Here is a 24,774-nt window from a genome sequence, read left to right on the forward strand (position 1 = left end):
GAAAAATGTTCTGTTCAGTTTGTTCATGGATTATTTTATATCCAGAAAGGACCATTTTTTATAGCCAGTCTGATACCCCCGAACATAAGCCATAAAATTTCAACCATTTTTTTGTGTGTGCACAAATTTCCACTTGAAAGAAAGCATTGACCTTCCTTTTATCTCTTTTCTTTAAACTAAAAATGTGTGGAACATTCATTGCCTTTTTAGCAGCTGTAATCAGAGTGATTTGAGCACCTGATGCACCCTTCTTTTGTTGTTTTTGTTAGTCTTCACCTTTCTGAGAGAAGCTAAAAAAATCAGAAACAGGGAAGTGCAAGTAAGTTGTCATGACTGGCATGGACAAAGAGTATGGGCTTGAATATACCTATTCAATTCTCCCCTTTTCAGCTGCCTTATTTACCTTTTAAGTGTGAAAAGAAATACATGACTAAAGAAATTAGTCAGTTAAAGCATAAGCTCTTTCGCTGGAGTGAGATTGTGCTCTAAGATCCTACATTTAATTTTGATGTGAAAGTTTCACAGAACAGACATAAGTGATAATATAAAGCTGTCTCTGGATGCAAAGCTTTTTTATGCTGCCAGATTATGATGCATATACTGCCTTTACTGAAAGGTCTCATAGCAATTTGTATGGATTTCATGGAAAACATTCATACTTCTGCCAAGGATAAAAAGCAGTGTGGAGCCCAAATGGGTACCACTCTGTATTCTCTGTGCAGTGGCATAAATTATGAGTAAGTGCTTGAGGTGCAGTATGAAACCAGGCAGCTCAAACTATGAAAGATTTCTGGGAGAAAAGAAAAATGTATATATTTATTATATATAAAAATACATATTATATTTATATAAATATATATTTATATATAAAGTATATATAGTAAAATATAATAATATAATATAATATTATATTATATATATATTTGTTTTTATTTTCCTTACTGTATCCAAAGTCATGTAGATTTTAGTCTGCATTCATGCGCTTTAGCAACATGGTACAAACAACTTTCTCTAGATTACATGGAAACTCTGGCCTGATCTGTTAAGAGCGGACACCTTCTCTGATGACAGCTGTAAAATCCTGTAAACTAAAATCTTGATTGAAGCTTGAAAGCAGTTCTATTTCCTTGAATGAGTCCGGCTCAACTGTTAGACAAACATCATCAGCCCAAGTTTGCTATATTTGGGCTGTATGTTAAGAAGACTGATTCAAATGAATTTAAATAACATGGTAGCGTAAGAATATGTGGTGCAATGGTATGCATACCACAGAAACCAGCTAAGTTCAAAATTACAGAGTCAACTTTCACAGACAGGTAGTAAGAATCCACTTTTTACAGCAGATGCCATGCAATTTAGTCCTCCCCTTGCAAACATGTAGATAAAGTCAAAACGCATATTCAAAATATGCTACCATAACACTCTCCACTGGTAAGACCTAAGCTCTCTGAAGCTGAACCGTATCCATTTAAGTGTACCTCCAAGGACTACATGTAAATAGGAAGTGAATAAGGGTGGTAGACTCACTGCTTCGTTCTGTGTCAGACAAGAAAGCGATAAGGCCACTCTCCAGCCACTATGGGCCATAACTTTTTACTCTATCACTGTAGACTACAACTTTGAGGAATCTAATTCACAGATTAATTTATAAATAGCCTGAATGATGTGACAGGAATAAAGAAAGGCACATTTTGAAGAAGTGCATGTAACTGAAGGATGGCATAGTAACTTCTTAAAACACGGAAAGAAAATAACACAAAAGCAGCAGATGTCAATATCAAAATTTGTCATAAAACAGCAAAAAAAAAAAGAGAATCTATGAAATAAACACAATATCCCTTAAGAATAAGACTACAACCTTCTCATCACACTAGAAGAAATTGTCATTAAATTCCATCATTCATACAGTTGTTCTTTTTTGTGAATTTTTTTCTAGCATTTACTGTTTTTATAAAGAAACTCCATTTAAAGTGTGGTGTAGTGAAGATTCTTGTGTTACTGTAATTTCCCTTGATAAAAAAACAAATAAAACAACAACAGAGAAAGTATGGTAAACATGGATGGTAACCAATGTACCAGAGCTTAAATCAGGAAGTACCAAAGGCAAAAGCTTCGGGCAGAGCCTAAATGAGGCAAGAAACTCCTAAGTGTTTGTAACAGTGGGTTTTGTTGGTATTAAAAGTGTTCTTGTGTGACACTGGAAGCGTTTGAGGACTCAGGAGGACTTACGGTTCCTATATATCCATAATTGCTGAGCTCTTTCTTCCCAGCTCTGATCTGGAGCAAAGCATCCTCCCTCGCTTTTAGTTTCTATGCATGTGTAATAGAATCATAGAATCCTTAAGGTTGGAAGGGACCTTTAGAGATCATCTAGTCCAACCTCCTTATACATGCAGGGTCACCTAGAGCATGTGGCACAGGACTGCAATAGGGTTAATTATACCTGTATTATGAGACTATTGTGAGACTTAATTCTTTGAATAAAAAGCTTTGAGATTCTTGGATATATGCATGTAGGAGAGCAGAGAATACTTATGGTCTTGAAACCTTGTATATTTGGTTCACATTTTAGAGAATAATGCACTGGATCCAAACAGGGAAGTGTTTGACCTACTATTTCTGCGAGGCACTACATAATGAGTTGCAATAATAACAGTCATCTTGGAGTCTGTTAATGTAATTAAAACCACTGACTCTTTTCTCAGTGGGAGGTTTTTGAATGCGGATCATGTCCTGAGTGGAAGTGTCCTTCAGCATCATCGTAGCTGTTGTATCATGTCCAAAAGTAGGAGAATAATTCTTCTCCCCCACCCCTACACATTAGCCTGGAAATAATTAATATTCATTTTGAAAATCTGAACCAGTGGATCACCAACCTCTGCTTGTTATGATCGGACTATAGTCACTTTTCCTATGATATCATCAGTCCCACAGTCCTTCACAGTCAAAAGTTAGATTGCTGAATGGCATAGGCCCTGGAAACTCAAGTATAGAGTAACAAGATGCAGGATACTGGGCAAGCCATTTGTGTGTGTATGTCTAGGACTTGTTGTTATGTGCGAAGGAAAATAGAAATCTACTTCTCTTGGACATCTGTCAAAACCATCATCAATTCACCTGAGCATGAAGGACTCCTCTCCTCTGGGTGTTTGGTGACTTTATGATGTGTAATGGACACCTCAATATTCAGGGCCATGAGGGGAATCACATATTGAGCTCAGACCTGAATGGAGCTTAGACTGAGCTTCCTCTAAGCCATCCGAACCAGTGGAATCTAGTGCCTCATTTGCTCCATGAGCCTCCATGGCTATCAAATATTGTAGCTGAAGGGTCTCTTTGGATACATGACATGTTGGAAATATAAAATGGGAGCCAGATGAGGCAAGTATGCAGTTGAAGACTAGTCAGACGCAGGGTGATTTATGCAGCAAACAGCAAAAAGCAATTTTTTCCCTCCAGCTTTGCCGCATCCCTTCTGATCATTGCCTGGTAGCATAATATATGCAGCCAGCTACTTCCTCAGTGGAAATTTTCTCTTTAATGCCTTTTTCACCTTAAGGCTGCTTTCAAGCAGATGACGTCTTTCTGTTGACTGGGCAATGTTCTAACAGTTTTGGAGAAACTTAACCTAGGTGCCTGTCATGGATATGGAGATGAAGAAAGATTCACATTTAAGGGTTTAGAAGCTATACAGAAGACCAGAAATACAGGCAAAAAAAAATTATAAAATAGCTCAAAAAATATTGATTAATAATTTATTTTATTTGCTCATTAACAACTACTAGGTTTTGACACTTCTGTGTGGCACTTTCCATCTGCATATCTCAGCATGCCTTGTTGTTGTGAGTTAACTCAGCTTTACAGCCAAATTCTTGTGAGGTAAACAAACGGCTTACATCTGTGCAGTGCAGCATGAAACCATATTGACGATCTCTAGCCTAGCTTTGACCTGGTACATTTATGTGACCTAATAAAACATCTTCCTCAAAAAAAAGAGTTTATGTCCCGAGAGCCGTATATTTGTTCTGAATGATTCTTCCCCAGTAAATTCTACTTCTATTTATCCAGCCTTCTGTTCTGAAGGTAGTTTCCTTGATTTTCCCTTGGTGTGATCTTAAGGCTATTTGCACCATGTTCCATTGTGCAATTGTTGATATCATGTAATCCTTCTTTACTCTCATTTTCTTCATAGGAGCACATTGTGCCAATTGCTCGGGCAGCTCAGCAACAGAACCAGGGAAAGAGAGAGTTGGGACTAAAACTGCACAAAGTTTCCATACTGCGTACATCTGCCAGATTTGTTTGGCAGATTGGTTCCTAATCAAAGCAGACTTAAGAGCTGGAAAATGGTATAATTAGAGGTCAAGTATCATTCATGGAAAAAATGGGTGGTACAGAGTGAGGCAATTTATGCAATTCTATTTGAACTTTCTTTAATATCATGAAATTTACCAACAGTAATGGTGCATTTGTCGAGGTTAAGGACCTCATGGAAGGCCAGCCTGCTGTTGTGTGGAGAATAGCTGAAAAAACAATTAATTTCATTTTCTTGCATTTCTGTTTATTTCTATGAAACTGTAGCATTGCAGCCTCGACTTCGACAGGAAGCACTTTACAATAGTGAATACCACTTGAGTATCCAGCTTGAGTTTAGCCTGTGTATCTACAGCTTCTACCACAGTCCTGGTAGATTTCAATCCTCTCTTTAATCCCTATGAGCAGGTTCTGATATTGGACTCCAACCTACATGCTCATGAGGAAGAAATGGAGTTCCTTACATAATCTTAGCCATTATTAACTTGAACAATTTTAGTGTAGATTGAATAGCCTAAGATCATAGCACAAATTTCCTTGATATATAACACTGGGAGGAATTCATTCAATGTATATGATGTATGAATTTTAAGTTTCTCCTATTAAGTGTTGATTTCTCTTCACTGACTACAAAATATAAACTCAGATTATGTATCCTATGCCTCAAATTCCCTCTTGTAAAGTGGCTATAAACAGTATCTGGTATCAGTATTGCACGTGATAAGTAAGCAAGTGAAGAACTCATACGGAATGGACATGGTGACAGGCATAAAAGTGTTCAAATGATAGATTGCTTCTATGCAGTTCAAACAATGCTGAAGACTTTAGTGTCATATCGGCTAGATTTAATCCAGAATGTTGCTCACTGTTTACATTGCACTGTGCCTGGTTTTGGTGGGGCAGTTTGCTGTAACAGGAAATTTAGTGACTGCACAGAATAAAGCAAACAATATTGGCTGGAGATCCTTTCCATTCATTTATTGCTGTCCTTTGGAATAAATAGGGAAGGCCCTACAATGTCTTTTTTTTTTTTTTTTTTTTTTTTTCCATTTTGGGTAGCCAGCATCTTCCCTAGAATGAAAGGAAAGTTATTTATTTATTTATTTATCTATTTATTGTCTTCTTGAGCACAAGAGAAAAGATGCCAACAGGAGTTATCTGGAACTTCACCTTCATTTACATAATGGCTATGTGGAATGGGAAATTGGCTTATACAAGGGAAGAATCTGAGGCTTATTAATGACAATCACCTTCAGAAAAGAGAGAGGTCCCTGACCCAGTGCTCAGTTGTAGGAGGCAGTCAGAGGGGACACATTTCACAATAGCTAGTCAGTTAAAGAAAACACAGCAAGTGGAATTCAATTTAGTGCTTGCCTATGTCAGTGAGTAATTGCGAACAAAAGCCTGACAACTATAATAATACATGTGAGCAAAGTTGTGAATACAAGCTCAAAGAAGCAAGGGAAAGAGGTATTGCTGTTTCATACAGTGTGTGCATCATAGGTGGCATACATGGTTAATAGGTTGAGCTCTTGTGGGGCATGTCATCATGGGTAAAAGGATAAAAAGCTTTTCCAGCATCCTGGAAAAGAGTGGAAAAATACTTGATGCAGCCAGTCTATTCCCTACACAGAACTTTGATTGCATTCACTTAGGCCTCTTGATCCCAGTGGTTGACCCATCACTAGGGAAAGGTAATTTTAGTAGTGGACTTTACAAACAGGAAATTATCAAAGCCCAATTCATTTCTCTAAAGGAGTCCAAGAATGTACTATGCCACCATGATGATTAGTAATAAGGCTCACACTTCATATTCTGTGGAAAAAGCTTTTTCTCCTTTGTTCAAAACCATTTGGTGAAGGAAATTTATTTTGATATCACTCCAATATCTTCAAAGAAACAGCCAACATAGGTCAGATGGGCCTGAGCAGTATCCTTAATTTAAAGGATGAGAAGGTTGAGCTAAACAAATAAAAAGCTAAAATATATGTATCAATCATGTGTGAGTGGGTCAGTTAAGCAAAGCATATGCTCTTTTTTACCTAGCTATCAGGGATTTCTTGTTGCTACAAGTTGTGTGATAACCGTATACAGCCACTGCTGAAAGATCAGTGAGAAGGGAAAAGCCATCCTCAGCTCTGAAGAGGTCAGCAGTATAGAGAGACTTGTGAAACATCTTAGAAGATTATAGAAAGGAGCAAAAAAAAGTTTTATTCTGCTGCAGGGTTGAGTTGAAAACCATCTCCTTTTCATATATTTTGAGAGAGTTCTCAGAAATGGCCCAGTCATAAAAGATATAACATTGTTCTAAAATGGGAATAGGATGCTTGCACTTAAAAAAGACATACCATTCCAGAGGTGCTGGCCCAGCTTTAGAAGAAATTTTGTTTGAAATTGGCACACTTATACTTCCTTTTCCAATGAACAATTTTTTTTCGGGAAAAAAAAATCCAAGATCATATTAAAACTATATTGGAAAACTGTTTGAATTAGAGTAATGTCAGAAAGAAAAATGTAAAAATTAACTACATTTCAACAAGTACTGAAGAAGTATTTATTAGGTGTTGATATTAATGTCCTTCAAATTATTCATTTGATTGTATAAATAAATATTCAGTCAGTTGCTCAGATCTAATTCTACCTGATTCAGACACAGTTCCTGCTGGAGTCATTCCTAAAGAATATTTCTTGCCTTTACCTAAGTAGAATCGGGCTACTTCATGTTTGCGTAGATTTGGATAAAGGAGAGGTTTTGTTGGAGGAATGTGTATTAATACTCCACTATTTGGAATAAGGGACCAAGAATTTCATGTAATCAATCACATGCTATATTGTTCTCTCAGAGATAAAATCACTGATCAAGCTGGAGCAGCAATTTCTGGCTTCAAGTCTAGCGCTGAAATCACTGAATTAACATTTGCACCATGGTTTTATGCTTCTTATCTGTCTGTTTTTCTTAACAAATGAGGGAGGAGCAAAAACTCTCCACAAAATACTAGTTAGATACTTATGTGACTGTGTATGTCTTCTACTTCCAGGTCATTTTGTTAAGAGTTTTTCATAATACGTACCACGTTATCTTTTCTAAGATAAGTTTATTCCAGCATATGGCCAGTGTTAAGAGATTGGCTAACAACCTGATAAGGACTGGCACCATGATGGAAATTTGTGAATAGCTATCTGGAGAAATTGCAGCTACTGTTTTCTTTGATTGACATGTTAAGCCTCTTCACTTCTGCTTCTTCACTTCTAAAGCCTGTCTGTACAGGGAAGTGTGATTTGAAATATAAAGTAGACAGTGCAAGGGGAAGGTACTTGATTTCAGTGCACAGAATAAAATAAGAGAAGCCACAGATGAAGAGTAGTGTGGTGAGAAAGGGAACCACTGAATAGAAAATGTAGTTCCCAGAGTGGTTGGCAAGAGAGGTTATAACAGCTAAGTATTAACTACTGCATGAAAGTATTCTTCATGTTGTCTAGCTGCTGAACTCCTCCAGCCCATGACTGATTTTCTACATTTCTACTATAATTAAGATGATAAGCAAATGTTAGTTCTGGCCTCTGAATTCAGCCTTTTAGACAGCAAGAGAACAAAGGGAGAGCCAAAGATGCTGAGGTAACAAACATATATTTACCCAAAGTAAAGCTTTTTTCAATACAACAAGTCCCTGAAACTTGCTGGCAACAAACACTGCTCTAATCAGCAACAGTGGTCATGGGTACCTAAGTGTATCCAGGGACCTAAAAAGCAAAGAGAACTAATGGACCACAGCTACAAACGAGCTGGTATTGGAAACTTAACGGAAGCAACTGGGTGTCTAGTATTGTGTTCCCTGTCTTTTTTGCATAAGATAGGAATAAAAGTTTGAACAGCTGATGCATTAATGTATTCCTTATACAATAGCAATGTCTATGCTTTTCATTCTTTTTTTTCCCTTGTAATAATTTATGAAGCTTTTCTACTATTTCTCCTGAAGGTTCTTGCCAAGCCTATTTTGGATATTTTCCAATTTCTCCTCAGCTTTTCATTTGTTTTATCTGTGTGAAAAGTTCCCCTCAAGTCTTTAACTTCCCTCTATTAATTTTAAATAAGAACAAGCTAACTCTTAGTCTTCTCCCCATAATTCATATCCACAGACTCTTATATGATTTCCCATAGCTCTCATTTTCAAGGACAGCTATCCTTATGAAGACACAGGCATGTGGGAAAGCTTCATGCAAAATGAACAGCAATTTCTTTTTCTTCCTCTGAATATCTGTAGAACAATCTTAATCTAAATCATTTTTCCCTGGGTAATGGAAACCAACATCTACTTTTTTTCCAAAATTTATAAAAGCATTGAAAAAAGGGAAAGGATTTAGTTCAACAAGTTTTGGGTCTTTCTCCCCTAGTTCATAAATAAGATTACTTTCCTAGTTAGTCCAACAATGTGCTGTGTAAACAAATACAACACAGGCCTGACCTGATGTTTTCTGTGAATTTTTAAGAAGCTCCCACTGATCTCAGAGGTCCAAGAGTCTGAGATTCAAATCTTGCACATCATGTGTCCTGAGTTCTGTTAGAAACATTGGTTGGTGCTGATTCAGTGTGTTTACCTTCACAGGCTGCACTTGGGATTGCTACTTCCAAAATAATTAGGATTGTTGATAGATGAGTTTAGGGAATGAAGGAAAAGAGCAAATGTCTGCTGAAGTCATTAGAAAGACTTGCAAATATGATTGTCACTAGACATAAGCTATCCAGAGAAATATTTGCCATTTCAGCCATCAAAACTTTTGCAGTGGCCATGAAAGGCTTACATCCCAGGTTCATCAAGTACTTCTGAGTCAGATTAAATATGATAGCTGGTTGCACTGTGATAAGTATTTTAATGAAACTTAGAGCTCAAAAATGGAAGCTAGCTATTGTGTTTGATGGTGTTTGTGGATGGAGATGAATCCACACAATAAAATAATTATTTCCTATGATAATAGACTGCTTATACAAGAGACAAAGTGAAGGATAACTTAATATGTGGAAAGTGAGGCATAGAGAAATGTCATGATTTACCTCAAAAAAACGGTGATAGCTTTTGGCATCCAGATCTCTTGAATGCTGTCTCCACATTCCTGTGGAATGTAATGTCTTTAGAAAAACTGCATGGCAGTTGTATTATACCCTTCCTTCAAACTACATATGAGTTCAACTCCAATTTCAACCACTGAACCTCTTGAACAAGTGAAAATTCTTGTGAAAGTTCACTTCTAACTAATAACTCTTTTAGCATCCGTATTTGTCTTGTGCACATGAAAACATTTTAAATTTTGAGACTAGGGGGAATTATGTGAGATTTTTTTGGATAGAGAGATTTTGGCCCATTTCAGTTGATAGGTCTGAGTTCATTTTTCCAGGTGAAGGCAAGTAGGATTAGATTCAGACCCCTAGTCTTATAGTACTTTGTCCATTTAGAAGTTTATTACAGTACCGCACTACATATGCAAAATTTATGCCAAATAAAAAGACAAATTTTACAGGAAGAGATAACAGACCCTCTTTTGGAATGACCCTTAATGCAAACTGAAGGAAATTAATAGCCTTAACAGGAACAAATCCAAAGAATAGGTAATGAAACTCTTGGCACATCATGAGCAGAGGGAACATTAATGTGCTTTAATGAAATCTCAGACAGAACCCAAAGTGGCTTTTGCCGGACATGCGCCAACGGAGTGTGATCAGCCTCTTACTGTTATTTATACATGTGTGATTCAGATGAAGCTGCAGGATTTCAACTGATATAATGGCCTTAATTAAAAAGTGACAAAAAAGAAAAAAGATAAAAGCAGTGATAGAGGTTGATGGAATCTAAATGGAGAAACAAATGAGTAAGAAAAAATATTTTGGTTTTGTGCAGTTTAGCAATTAAATTAGTAAAAAGACAAAAGCTGTCTGATCTAGGAGAGGAGAATCTCTTGTATTAGCTAGATGAGAAGATTTAAAATATCTGCTCAAAGCAATGCTTAAAACATGTAGAACATAGAAAAGTGTATTTTAGTCTTCCATTAAGCTTATGGCTTATACTAAAATGTTTCCTCTTATAGATACAACATAGAAACAACCTGCTATGTTTTAGAAGCTACTTTGTAGTGACATTGATTTTATTTTGAACAGAAACTGCTTTCCAGCAAATGGAATTGCAGTTTATTTTTTTAACATGTGTATGGTAACATTGATTTGGGTTTTTAAATCATTTATCTTCTTTAATAGGTAGAAAACATCACCCTTAGACAGTTTTGCTTGAGTACTTAAGTTCCATCAGTTTGCATTAAGGGTTCTGATGAAAGAAGCTTGCAGCAAGGATGACCAGCTAAAGGTAGAGATCTCTGAGAGCATTAGGAAAAAAGAAAGAGTGAAAAAATGTATGTGTGAGAAAGAGAACTTCACTTTCTCCTGTGAGTAAAATGAAGAGAATATACCTGTCCTTACGTTTCATGGTGAGTGGAGTCCAGATCCCTAGTGCCAGATCTGGACCTACTTCTTTCTTCTCTCTTTTTCTTTCTCTTGCAATGTGAAGATCCCGTATTTATATGAAAACCTTACATTGACTCTTATGGAGTTTTTTTAGATGTATATGTGTTAATAAAAAGGGGTTCCTAGCTCTCTGCATTTTCTAGTGTTGTATCTATGATTCCTGTGTCTCTGAAATATACATATATATTTCTTATTTTGGCTCTATCACATCTGTATATTTCAAAAATGTGTAGCAGTCAAAAACCACATGACTAGTAGTGAGAAAATGTGAAAACTTCCCTTTGGTAGCCAGAGGTAGAATAACTGAAATGAATTCCTGGAAATATCCTCTTTTATTCCCTCCCCACCTGAAGCAAGATACATTTTCTGTTTTCAACTCCTTATCTTGACTCTTTACACCAATCATTAACACTAAGAAGTTGTGGTGGTCATGATGAGAAAAACTACCTGATGGCTGGAATGAATCAACTTAAAATAAACTATTTCCATTTTTCCCTTTTTTTTTTAATTGAAAAAAAAAAAAGAAAAAGAAAAGCAAGAAAAGAAAGATCTGTTTCTGACAGAAAAGTTCCAAACTGACTGGGAGGTCAGCATGACAGTCCGAAATTGTCATAGTCTTGTGATGCTGAAACAGATATCTGGTGTTTTGGACTTTTCAAAGGCACTTTGACTCCTCATTTACTATATTTAGGACTGGAATCGTTTTTATCCTTCAGCCTTTCACATTACACAGCAATGCGAAGTGACATTGACATTGGAGAGAGTTATGAAACATTTACCTGAATGGTGTAAATGGACATTTATGCAAATGTCTATTGGAGCTGAAAGTGAAGTCTTGTCCTTTTTGAACTCATTAGGACACTTATTGTTCCCTAAATTGGTGGAAATGTGTCTTCCAAAATTTAATTTTAGTACTGAATCCTTCTTTGCTCATGTTCTTTCAGTGCTAAAAGCCAGATAGATTTGTGACAAGGATACAGGGATGTTTTTTTTTTTTTTCTTCTTTGTCACTCTGTGGAGCAACACAAGGCAGAGGAATAATATTTTGGGATTGTAATTCAATGAGAGTTGCTCTGTAAAGAAATGAGGTGTCAGAAAACAAGACTTATCTTTTAATTAAAAAATAATCACTCACGTAGCTGTTCTCACCACTTCCTGAAAAAAAAAAAAATCCTTGGCAGTTGGAAAGTCTCCATCTACTGATATGCTAGATCTTCTGATTTATCGATCCTCAGATTCCTGATGTCCAAATTAGTGCCATGTAGTGCCATGCCTGTCCTATATGTAGTCAGCTCAGAGGTGATGGGGCAAGACATGCTATACAATAGTTACAATATTCTGACATCTTAAAAAATTCTGTTTACTTGATTCGTCTACAATGAGAAGAATGTTTGTTCTTCCTTAGATTTCTAAACTACACTGTCCCTCCAAAATACTATATGCTTTCTTAATTGTTTTCCTTTCTTTCTGAGAGAGAGAGAGAGAGAGGCAATGAGCAAAAAGAAATGCAAATGGAGAACTGTAAAAAACTGTCACATGGTTTTATGGTTTAACTCAAATTTTATCTTCTATTGACCTAACATTTAATAGCCCCATTCTTGAATGTTGATAGCCCATAACAAAAGTGCTTCAGCTTGCAGTGAATACAAAATGGCATGAAAACATAGAACACAAAGACCTCTGGCACAATAGACATCAATGGATATTTATTAGATACAGTCACTTTCTGTCCCAAGGTCACCCCTTTTATTGTACTTGGCGGAAACTGTACTTTGGCTCTTACTGCAGTTTGTCATAAATTTTTTCTCCATATGTTAGCACAATTACACATGCACCAGCTATAGCTACTGTGGACCCAAGTCCGGAAAACTGTAGAAATGCAACTATCTCAAGGACTGTTTTGGGGAGAATTTTTATAAAGAAGAAAATAAATTTGCAGTTGAAATTTGCAACAGTTACCACTATTTGATTAGTTGCAGTGCAGACCTATAATTAGCTCTTATTTAAGAAGGCATATGGATCTAACAGATGGTAAAGAAAAAAAAAAAGCAAACAAGATAAACAGGACTATTTGCAAAAGACTTTCTGGTCTCTTTTGGTTATATTTTGCACTATAATACTTATTTTTTAACAAGATGGTATACAGTTCATTCGAGGAATGTCCACATGTCCTAATTTTCTCTAAAAAAAAATTAGCAAAATTAGCAGGTTCTGCAAGTGATTCGCAGAATGGTTTTTGTTGGAAGGGACCTCTAGAGATCATCCAGTCCCCTGCAGAAGCAGGTTTACCTAGAGCATATTGCACAGGATCATGGCCGATTGAATATCTCCAGAGAAGGAGAGTCCACAATCTCTCTGGGCAGCCTGTCCAAGTGCTGTCACCCTCACAGTCAAGACTTTTTTTTCTTGTATTGAGACAAAAATTCCTGAGTTTCAGTTTATGACTAGTGCCTCTCATCCCGTTGCTGCCTCTCATCCTATCCTACAGTCTGGCCCTATCCTCTTGACACTCTCCGTTAAGATGTTTGTACAAACTGCAAGATCCCCTCTCAGTCCTCTCTTCTCCAGACCTGTGCATGAGGTTATTTCTACATGGGTGCAGAACTCTGCACTTGCCTTTGTTGAACTTCTTGAGGCTTTTTTATTTCCAGTCTGTTCAGGTCTCTGTGAATGGCAGCACAGAGTCATTGGCAATCTCATTCACTTCTCCCAGCATTATACCATCAGCAGCCTTGCTGAGGGTGCACTCCTGTCCCATTCACTGATAAATAAATTGACCCAGTATTGATCCCTGAGAATCACCACCTATTTTTTAGAGACTATGAGCGAGATCTGTGTCTCCTTCAGATGTCTGCGGGAGTTTCAAATGTTGAGACCAAGAGAAAGACCTGACCAATATGTGTGTCTGAATGGAAGAGGAAGGTACTGAGGCCCTTGGTAGACGTGGATTAATTTTATGATAGAATGAACTAGGAAGGTGGGTAGTATAGAAGTCACAGAAGATACATCTAGGTGGGATACAGCTAGTCCTACCTGAGACACTAAAGATGTTATCATGTCTTTATGAGGCTTTCTTAGCACCCTCCTCATTCAGCTGCATTAATAGATCATGTGACTAATTGACTTCAGGTCATGGTCCCACTATCTCAGTTTAAAGAGACTTCAGTGTTTTAGTATCTTTATGCTTTTAGCTGCTTTACACTGAAGCAAATTAAGAGAGTTCACATGAACTGCTGACACTGTTAGGCTGCGTGGGAAGTAGCATAAGGTTTGTAGGTAGGAAGATACCAGAGTGCTTACAGATCTTTCTGTGGTAAATGTGTCAACATGCCCTTCATTTGTCTGTGCACAAGTGACACAGACACTGGAGGATGAACCTGCCTACATTTGAAGGTTTTATAAATCTCTGGAATTTGCTTTTGTTGGGAACCCAGCTGCAGAGAACATGGTATGTTTCTTGTGACTTTCAACTGATCTGATGCTTAAATGTATACTGATATTCATGAAATATTCATAGTGAAATAATTAGAATAAAGCTTTATCTACAACTACAGTATCTTGTTTTCCCTGTGTATTGAAGAACATCTCTTTCATTAAAGAAGACCTTAGGAAAACCTTGCATTCCTATTTCTTTGAACAGCAGAGTGATAATGTGTTTTTCTCAGGTATTAAGAGATATTCAAGAAGCTGCTACCAATGGAGTAACTATCTTAAGTAACTATCTTTGCTATATTTGTCAAGGAAGTAAAGAGGCTAGGTTCAAAGACAGATGTGTTTTCCACATGCATTTTTTTTTCTATGGACTCTATTATCACTGCCTATACTCTCACATTGTGCCTAATATGTGGCAGAGAACTACTTCTGGAAAAGGCAAGTCGTGTTTCAAAAAAGCTTGCTCTTTTTCTTTCAAAAAACTTGCTCATCACAGTGATTTTCCCTGGAGTTATAACTTTATACATAGAATAAAAACATGTGCCTGAGGTAACTGCAGTGATCATGGCTAGATTGTCTTCATCTACACTGTGTGTAGGCGAGGGGACATGATGTTATGTCTGCAGCAACAGTGCTGGGTCTGAGCCATCACAGTTCCTTCCCCCCTTATTTTTAAAAAGTAGTAAATTACCTTGCCTATCTATCTGGGATCAATTCTGGATTAGGGAATAGAGGACAGAGACAGGGTAAATCCTGTCTCTGCTCTTTCTTCATCAAACCCTGAAGGTGAATTATAATAAAAGCCAAGTTAACTGGGGCACATAAGTATGGTGTTTTTCCCCACTACTTCTCAGTAAGGCCATAGCAGTCAAGTACTACAAGATTAATAGACAAGCTGTGTGGAACAGAATTTGCTTCAAGGGAAGTTTTAATGTGTTTTCTCTGGAGAACACAGCTTTTTCACATCTCATTTTTGTCTCTTGCTCCCGTGTAGGGAAATCCAACATTATTTAAGGTTGTTCTAAGCAAAGTAGTTGATTTTAAGATAATCCAAGTGTTTGTTCCATGGTTTTATTCTGTTTCTGCTATCTGTTAGAAACTAAATTTTAAAAAGGAATTTGAAAGTGATATACTGTTGATCATTCAAACTGGGCATTATATCTCTATAGTTTTACAGCCGAGAACCTCTTCCTTTCTAAATGCTGCTTTTTCTTCAGAATATATAGGAACATATGAAGTTCATAGGAACGTTGCTTAGTGCTGGAGTTCTGTGTTAGGGGTCGTGTGATAAGGCATTTACATATTTTAAAGTCCCGATGAAATAAATAAATGCAAAGCAGCATTTCTCAAAAACCAGATTATACTAAAATTCTTGGGCAAATTTGTGCAGCACACCAGGATGCCTACTATTGTTGAAATGATTTGTTGCTTAGGTCTATTTCAGTTTTATTTGACAGAAGACCTCAGAAGGAAGTAGAATTGAAAATGTAATTATGGAAAGAAGTTAGCTGTCTAGGTTGGAGCATGCTAATTACCTACATGCCAAATAGATTGTGGAATACATGAAAAATGGACACTCCAATAGCTAGAAAACAGCAAGGGTCCACCTGACTTAGGTGGCTCTGGGGGAATCATTCATCATGATGTCTCAGCTATGCCAAGGCACTGCCGGTTCAAAGCTTCTCCTTGAGAGAAACCAGAGGTTGAGGCAAACATGCAACACAGTCAGTTGATTTTGTGAAGGTGAGTTTTTTGTTTGCTTGCTCCAGGAATTGCTATTGACAGAGAACGCCTCTGAAACTGTTCAAACCATTTTTGTAAAGAGAGAAGGAGAAAAAAAAAAAAAAAAAAAGTAAGTACATAATGATTGGAAGGAAGGAGATTTAAAGGGATGGAGAAATGGACCCAGGTTCCTGATGTTGTTCTTCAGTTACTGATACCCTTTCCTAAATATATTAGAACAGATGTATCATTGCTTGCTTCTCTCCACTATTCCGTCACTTTTTATAATGTAAAACTAATTTCTTATATTTGTTTTAGCACATCTGCCACAGACAGATAACCTTTGCTTCAAGTTTCTTTTTATTAGTGGTGGTCTTCAGAACAATGTAACAGAAATTATAGCTAAAGTAGGCTGAAGATAATGAATTCATTGTTTAGAGGTCACCTATTCTTTGGCTCCTTCCTTGCAGTTATATGGAGAGGATGGTTTGCATTCTGAATTAGGATTTCTGAAAGTTGAGTTCTACTTTTGATTTTTCCACAGATAAAATTTTGCAGGTCAATTTGCTTTTGAGAGCAAAATTTTTGTTTTAAAATATTTCTGAGGTACCGTAGTTATTCATTGGTATTCTTGAGGCGTTTATACTCTGTGATCGTGGAGATAAATATTAACATTTATGTATCTTGCTGCTATATAGACAGTTATATGGACCAAAGCCATAAAATAGTAAATATGTCAAAAGACAGAGTAATTGCTTTGGATAATAGCTTGGATATAGGAAGGCTAATAATTTCAAGAGTTATATTATGCAATTGTCTTCTCCATGAGTTAATTATGATCATACTACAGATTAATAATAAGAAAAAAATAAATACATAGTTCCTCCTTCTTCTCCTTTCAGGCACACAACACTCAATGAAACTTGTTCTCTTTCTTTTATTTTTTTTTTTAAATTAATGAGACTCAAAAGATTCCCCACTAGGGGAGTGGTGCACATTATAAGAGCAACAATATAAACTGAACTAAAAGAACTAAAAAATACTCACAAGTTGGAATAAAATAACCCAGAAGACTCAAAAGTCATGTGAAATTGTACAGGTGAATGATCAAAAACAACTCTTTACAGCATTCAGGCTCTTTTTTTTTTTCTAGTTTCTCTTCTGTTCCATTCCGTTCAGTTCCATTCCGTTCAGTTCCATTCCATTCCATTCCATTCCATTCACTTTATTCTTCTGTTCAATATTAGCAGTATTCAAAAGTGTTAAATCTCAGCTGAGGAGAGCCCATTAACATCTCATCTTTCAGCAGTATCACTGGCTCTAGCAGGAGAAACAGCCTAAGAAATCCAGCATGGTTATCTTTACTGAAGTATGAATGTGTTCTAGCTAGGTGTTTGCATTTACATGGAGGCATTCCTTTGCCTAGAGGATGCCTGCATTGTGGTGAGCATTGTCCAGATACTTTCATAGTGCTGAGCACTTTTCCCAGGGAACTCCTACCACAGCCTTATGTGATATTTAAGAGGAAAAGAAGCAGATTGCTGCCATTAAGATAGACAACCATGAGCTGTATCAATCCGAAGACCATCAGGCGTTCTTTGGCTGTAGGCCTTTGCAAAGGTAGGGCTCTATTTCAAACTGAATGGTCTTTTGGCCCAGTGTATTATATCCATTTACACTGATTTGAGGCATCCTGAAGCATTGTAGCATGTCTTTGGCTTTGACCGTCACAGCAAGAATAATGTCTCTTTATGCCACCTTGCAAATCTAGCTCCTAAAGTAATTACATACTAGCCATGACCTGTGCAGAGTGTGTTTGAAAAGAAAATGATATTAGACTTTCTGTCTTCGAAGAGTCCCAGTATATCAATATCCTAATCAAATAACATAAAGCTCCCTTCGTCTGCCAGATAGGCATAAGAATACATTATACCTCTAACAAAATTTTCCTTTTGTCTCTAATACGATGAGGTTTGAATTAAAATAAATATGCATGCTTTTGAAGAGATAATCAGGCTGAGACATTCTAGTCTAATTGGTGTAACACAAGGAAGTAAATGTGTATTTATTTAGGCTGCCTGGACTCCGGCATAACTATTGTGCAGAAAGTGTGATAGGAAGACAATAGCAGGTTGACAACACTTGTGCTGTTTCCAGATGTGCTTGGTGTACTGGGTAGGAATCAGCAAGAGAAAAATGATCTGCATAGAAAATGCAGTTTGGGTGTCAGTCCTGTGGTCCTTCTAGTTAATTAACTCAAGTCTTACTGCTATGTAATCTTTTTTTTTCTTCCCTACATAGAAAAGGATTTTTTTAAGATGTGTCTTTGTCTGTGTTATTCAAGTTCCAGCAGACAGACACCACAAAACGTAATCATTATAATGACAAAACTCCATTCACTTCTCTATCAGAGCCTGTAGTGCTTCTTTTTAGCCTTGTTTCTTCTTTTACTCCTTTCCCTCCCAAAACAAACTTTGCCTCTGAAAACCTTCAGTCCCCTTTCAGTCTCACCAAAACATGTACCTACTGGCTTCTTGATGAGGATTACAGACCTGGGTCTCTTTAAAGGATTGATACTGGCACACCTTTTTTGTTTTTCTTTTTTTTTTTTTTTAAAAAGTCTGTTTCCTCAGAGTTGTACATATCTAGTTGCAATATACCATTTACTATAGAATATAGAATTATATTTCAGAAGTTCAGATTCCTATGACGCTAGTCATTGGAACGCTGGAAGAAAAAAGTAAAACTGTGTCTGAGTAAATTTTGGAGGAAATTGTTGATTTGAGGCAATGGAAATATAATGAGCAAGGAATTAGCGGATGGATACAACTTCGAAGTACCTGAAATCTTGGTGCCCAATTGTTTGTTAAATAGTTGGACAGGCACTGCAAACTCTTCAAGAGAAAGTCACTGTAGTAAATATTGGTGCCTCTAACATAAATTTCTGCAGCTAAGTAAGTCACACCATGTTCCGTTTAGTGAAAGAAGAACTACTCAGTAAGCAGTAGACTTCAGATTACAACTGGCCTCATTCTAAAGCATGCTCTTTAAAAAAGGGCAAAATAGGGAGCTCTTCTGGCCAGGTGAACAACACCTCGTATTCCTTAGTCTCCTCTGATATAGACTCATACACTGGAGGCACCTAGGAGTTAGGAAGGATAAATACAACCTTAGCTTATGCTTAATTAATTTGTGATGATATGATATATTGACAGATGGGCGAAGCTGTTGACAGTCTATATGCAGACTGCAGAAGCTTTTTGCTTTTGAATGCCCTATTTCAATCCCAGTTGTATGGGCCAGTTTGGCAACTTTTACATGAGCTAGGGGCAGCTGAGGCAGCTGACAGGACTTCTGTCAGTTTGAAACATCTGATTACTTTTTTCTTTTCCAGTATTTTAATTTGTCTCTTCATATCTGGGTTTTACTTTGGAGAAGCTATTGGCTTTACTTGGAGAAGCTATTGTACCCCTGCAGTTAGTAACTTCTGGAAGCACCTGAAAGATCTGGAAACACCTCTTTTCTGAAAGATGTCCATTGCAGATAAAAGATGAAATTTCATAGATGTAGTTTGTGCTGATAAACACCCACAGTCCTCATGCTCCTGAATAGCAAACCCTCCTAGAAGATATCTGGTGCTTTCATTAACTTCCATTAGAAGAAAAGTAAGTAGGGTAAGTGCTGTCACGGGGTCAGCCATTCTCACTTTGAAATTCAGCCTGCCTGCCTCAATTAGACATCTATTTTCTTTAAATGCCATGGTTGGGAAACTACAACCCACAATAACAATCATCTGCTCTATTAGCATTAATTATTGTGAATTCCAGTGTTTAATTACAAGTATTAATATAACTGTCCTGGATAATTCTGAAGTGAAAGTGTAGTAGATATAAAATAATGTCCCTGAAGAAATCACTTTGGTATGCTGTCTGTGTTTTGTGCAGGTGATTCCAGCCTTTGCTCAGCCTATGTTCATGAAAGCAACATTTACAGCAGAATCTTTCAGATCTTGTACAGAAACGAAGAAATTATTCTTAATGAATCAATGAACTTCAGAGTGCACCTGCTTCTGGATGGTGAAAGGGTGAGTTGTCTTGGGATGTACATGAAAAGCACAAGGGTTTAATCTCCTTTAACTTTAGGCTTCCGTAATAAATGTCACTCTGGAGTCGCCACAGTGTCACAGAATGTGTCAAGGTAGCCAATGGAGGTGAGGGCATGATTTAACCAAACAGGGCCACTGGGAGGAGATGAACCATGCTGTACCCATCATGGTGTGTGTTGGCCAGGGGTGCCTGGAAGAGTTTATTTACCAGCACTGAAAACATGTACATTTGTTCAGAGTGGTCTTATGTGGTGTATCTGTTAGAAAATATAGCCCAAATCTTGACACCAGCTTTCTAGGTGAATAAGAAGTTGAAATTTGCATTTGGCAGCATATCAGAAATACAAGTGTGTCAACCAGAATTCATCGTTTGTGCAATAGATAACTTGTTTTACACACCTGTGTAGGTCTAACTCATCCGAGAAAACTGTGAACCTTCTAGGGCCACCTCATCCTCTTACCATCCATCACTACTGTCTTCGCCTCCCCTCTCCTCACTGCTCTTTTTTGCTCCAGCAATGGCAGTACTGAGATAAAACTACTCTGGCTTTTCCACCCAGAGCTACGTGAAGGTCTTTTCACCCTTCTCCTTATTACTCTTGATTCAAGGAGCGCCAGAGCTTCTGGAGCAGACTGTCCTGGTGGTCCGAGTAAAATGCCTAGGGTTTACTTGAGCTGTCATATCCTGGAAAGAATGAGCTTCTACAGAGATCTCTCTTCTCATTTCCCAATTTTGGGAAAAATTCTTTGGAACATGGCAATCAAAATCTTGTCCATCTCTGTTTCCCCTGCACAAGGACTATCATGGTTGCACATGAGGTAGGCACCAGGTACTAGTGACAATAAAAGACACAAACCACCTCTTGTTCTTGCAAAATCAGCAGGCCTTCAGAAGCTGGTCCAGAAATGCAGCCAGCTGGACTAAATGCTATGTGCTTAACTTAGGCCCAGAATGCTAGCTTGACCTTCCTTATATAACTTTGCATTTGATGAGGAGAGATTTAAAATGTCTGTTTTGACTGATTTCAATCCATATATATATTCAGACACGGACATATATTTATATATAACATATATAAATTAAAACAGTTGGGAAACTTAATTTAAGCTCATTTCACATGCTCTCTTTTCTCTCACACATTTGTTTTCTTTTTTTTCCACATGCAGTGTCATCACTTTATTCCTGCCTAGAATTGTTGTTTTATGTTTGTATGAAAAATCAGTAAGTACGAGCCTATCAATACTCATTAGAAAAATGTTCCAGCACACTTAATTGAAAATTAATTTTATCCTTCCATGGTGGAACATCCCTGATTAAAAGTCCCTCCTCTCAAATTATAGCAATTTCTGCTGCACTGAGCAAGAATGATTTCTGATTATTTTTGTATTAATATTCAGGAAAGTTGTGCACCCCACAAAATGGAAGATAAGGATCCCACAACATTCCTCACAGTTAAAATTCATCCTGAATCCTGATGAGCTGTGTTCCTCTCAGTCTTCTTCACATTGGAAGGCCCTTGGGAGAAGGACAGCTGCCTGATTCTGTACTTACAGAAGTCTTTTACACAGAGAAAACTCCATTATCTTTGCTTCTTATTTGCTGGGGAGAGGAGAAACAGGATTGTTGGCCCCAGATGAGCAGTCTAAAGAACTAAATGCAAAATACTAAAGAGAACTAAAGAGAAGGCACTCTAAAGAACTAAATGCAAAATAAAGGGTTATAAAACCTCTTTTTATATATTGAGCAGATTGGCACAATTCCCTTCTGCTTAAAGTTACCAGGTCTGTTGTTTCCTGCTGCAGTATCTTGTCCTCCAAGACCTTATAATTACATATCAATTTTATGTAATATAAAGGAGATCAAAACATGTCATTTCACAGGGCACTGTGCTTGAAACAAACCTTACAGTGTGAGTAGCTACTGTTCAGAGATTGTGGTGCATCTTTGTCACGTCTCATATGCTGTATGTGACTCTTGATAAATGCCTTTTTTTTGGAGGGGGGGCGGGGGAAATTAGAGGTCTGCAATGAGATTTAGTAGTCTTCAAAGGGTTCTTTCAAATATTAGCTTTGTTTATCACTATCCAACTTATCTAGCACACAGGATCCCAGTCCTGTTTGTACCAGTTGTGACATGGTGAGGTTTTTTTTGGTTCTGTGTAAAGAACTGACTCACTGCTTTTTCTGTAAGTGGCAGATCTGATAAATGGACAAGAGAGATAGACTGGGCAATGAAAGAGGTTGAGTTAATGTATTCCATACAGTTTCGGCTCTCAGAGCTGTAATTGTCAAATATTACCTCAGATGAGCAGCATGCCTTCTGCTCATGATGCCTGGGCACTTTCATCCATGGGACAGGTTGATGAGAAAAGCTCAGTGCAGAAAATGTAGCATTGTGCATGCTCAGATTATCTTGTTTACTGCAGTTTTCCTCTATAACCCAAGATAAGCTTAAATAGGGAAATATATCTTCTTTGCCTGGCGTTATATGGAGGAAGGCTCAGTTATCAGTCTGGAAATGGTGATGAGCACAACTTTCATCATTCAAATGATACTTTAAAAATCTCTGGTTTATTAGGTCCCTTTTTGCAGTGTTCTCTGAATGCATAGGAAACAGTAATGCAGGGATGAGGCAGCCTTTAGTGCTACAAAGATGTCCAATTTGTTTTCATAAGCTCTTGCTTTCGTCCGTTTTAAAGAAGGATCTCTGCCTTTTTCATCAAGCAGTAAAACAGGTAACTTGTCTGTCTCCTTGCTTGCTGGCTCCACTCAGGGACAATTTAGTGGCAGGGAGAGGACAGAGCAATGCACTCTGCAATATCACTGGAGATTAGATTTCGTACTTTCCAGAAAAAATTCAGTGAAGTGGGACAGTTAGATCATTTGGTCTGACATACTGGCTAAATCATTAAATATTATCCAAACCTGTCATAACAAGGCTGGAAACTTCCGTTGCCAGTCTTTATGTCAGTCTTTAAATGTTAGTCTTTTAATGTCAGTCTTTAAAAGTTAAACGGAAGGAGTAAATATGCATGAAAGCCTGAGGGCTAGGAGACACCAGCATCAGCAACCTGATAGATGTATTTCCAGATACTCCCAGCAGAGCATGCTTGTTGAGTGAAGGAGGAAACTGATCATTTCTCCATATCACCTTGCTCGCTGAACTGATTAGACAAAAAAAAAAAAAAAAAGGTCCTCCTTGTCTGCAATCTGCTAATAAATCTGACTTTCAGAGAGTGCCTAAAGAACAAGTCCTTCATCTCGGAGGATTCTCTGTGCTGGCCCTTTCACCTTGTCTTCAACAATGACATTCTGCACAATTCTATTCCTGGCCAAGTGGGAAAATTCTCCCTGAGCGTTTCAGGTGATTGATTGCAAACTTGAAAAATTAGATTTCAAAATGGAAATGATGCCCTTAATTCCCATTTGATGCAATACAAAGAGTAGTTCTAGGCTTGTTCTACATCTAGATTGTTCTACATCTTGAAATATATTTTACCAAATGAATTCCAAAACATATTTAATAAAAAAAGCATTTCCCTACCGGTACATTTGTGTGGTGAGAGAAGGAAAGGTTAGAAAATGGGACCCACTGCCTGATTCTGGAGAACTGTGTGGGCTCACAGGGGAATACAAGCTCTTCCGAAACAAGCTGGGAGGGCTAAGGTGGGAGCACTATGGAAAAACAGGCATACCACAGCAGTGGAGAACTGGAAAGTGAATTTACGGAGTTAATTTTGTGGTTTCCAGTGTGACTAACTGTTCAACTTTGCATCAGTTTAACGTTGCCTTGCATTTGCTTGTGGCATCATCTTGTGCCTCGGGGAAGATAATTTCGCCCCTGCTTGATTTTGCTGAAAAAAAATAGAATCAATGTATTATTGATTCTATGTACTATAGTACTGTATACTATTTCAAAGTCAGTTATCAAAATTTCTGTTCAGATCCGTTTTTTACTTTCTTCTCCCTTCTCCCTACTCCTCCTCTTCCCTCCCCTTCCCTGCTCCTTTCCTTCCCTCTCCTTTCCTTATTTTCTGCTGGAAACAACAGCATGGGAAACACAGGAGCATTTTCCAGGGGTCAGACATTCTGAATTTCACTTACTTCTCTTTGGAAGAGTAGAACTTTACAGAACCAAATAATGTTCCTTGTTTAGTATGAATGTATTTCTAGTAAGAGAGATCTTTAAGTTTTCCTTCAAGACTTATGTTTTTAATCACTAACACAACTAAGTAGCTGAGCAACCGTGCAGAAATTGTTCAAAGGCCCTACGTCATGTATCTAGAAAGACCACTGTTTGGCTTAAACAAACAAAAATTGATTGATAATCCAAGGGAATTTTTCAGGTCCTGGGTAGCTTGATCAAAAATGGAAAGAATAATAATAATAAAAAATCTTATAGTCTATCAGAGTTCTGGAAAATTACACAGTCTGCAAATGGTAACTGTGAAAAACTCCATATTATTATTATTATTCCAATAGTACTGACCAAATAGTAGTGACCAAATAGTCAATAGTAGTGACCAAATTTCAGTTAATGATGATATTATTTCGTATTAGAGACTGATAAATGGTAGAAATTTCAGTGCCTTTTCTGTATCAGCTCTGGAGAGACCATTTCAGTTATTTTCCCTGCAAAGGGTCTTCTGCATGTGTAACCCTAATAAGTGAAAAAAGTAAAGCACAGGGAAGT

The 24,774-nt window shown here is 37.4% G+C and overlaps 1 protein-coding gene across 1 annotated transcript in view; it reads left to right on the top strand.

Annotated features, from left to right (window-relative positions):
- FAM135B (family with sequence similarity 135 member B) overlaps positions 1-24,774 on the top strand; it is a 111,440-nt gene that overhangs the window by 22,613 nt on the left and 64,053 nt on the right. The window contains exon 3 of the mRNA XM_088534756.1: positions 19,921-20,060. Coding sequence (XP_088390882.1) covers positions 19,921-20,060 — 140 coding nt within the window. The remainder of the gene's footprint in view (positions 1-19,920; positions 20,061-24,774) is intronic.

This window comes from Tinamus guttatus, unplaced genomic scaffold (genome assembly GCF_059628265.1).
Source record: "Tinamus guttatus ecotype Peru unplaced genomic scaffold, ASM5962826v1 Tinamus_guttatus_pri_ptg000038l, whole genome shotgun sequence".
Lineage (NCBI taxonomy): Eukaryota > Metazoa > Chordata > Aves > Tinamiformes > Tinamidae > Tinamus > Tinamus guttatus.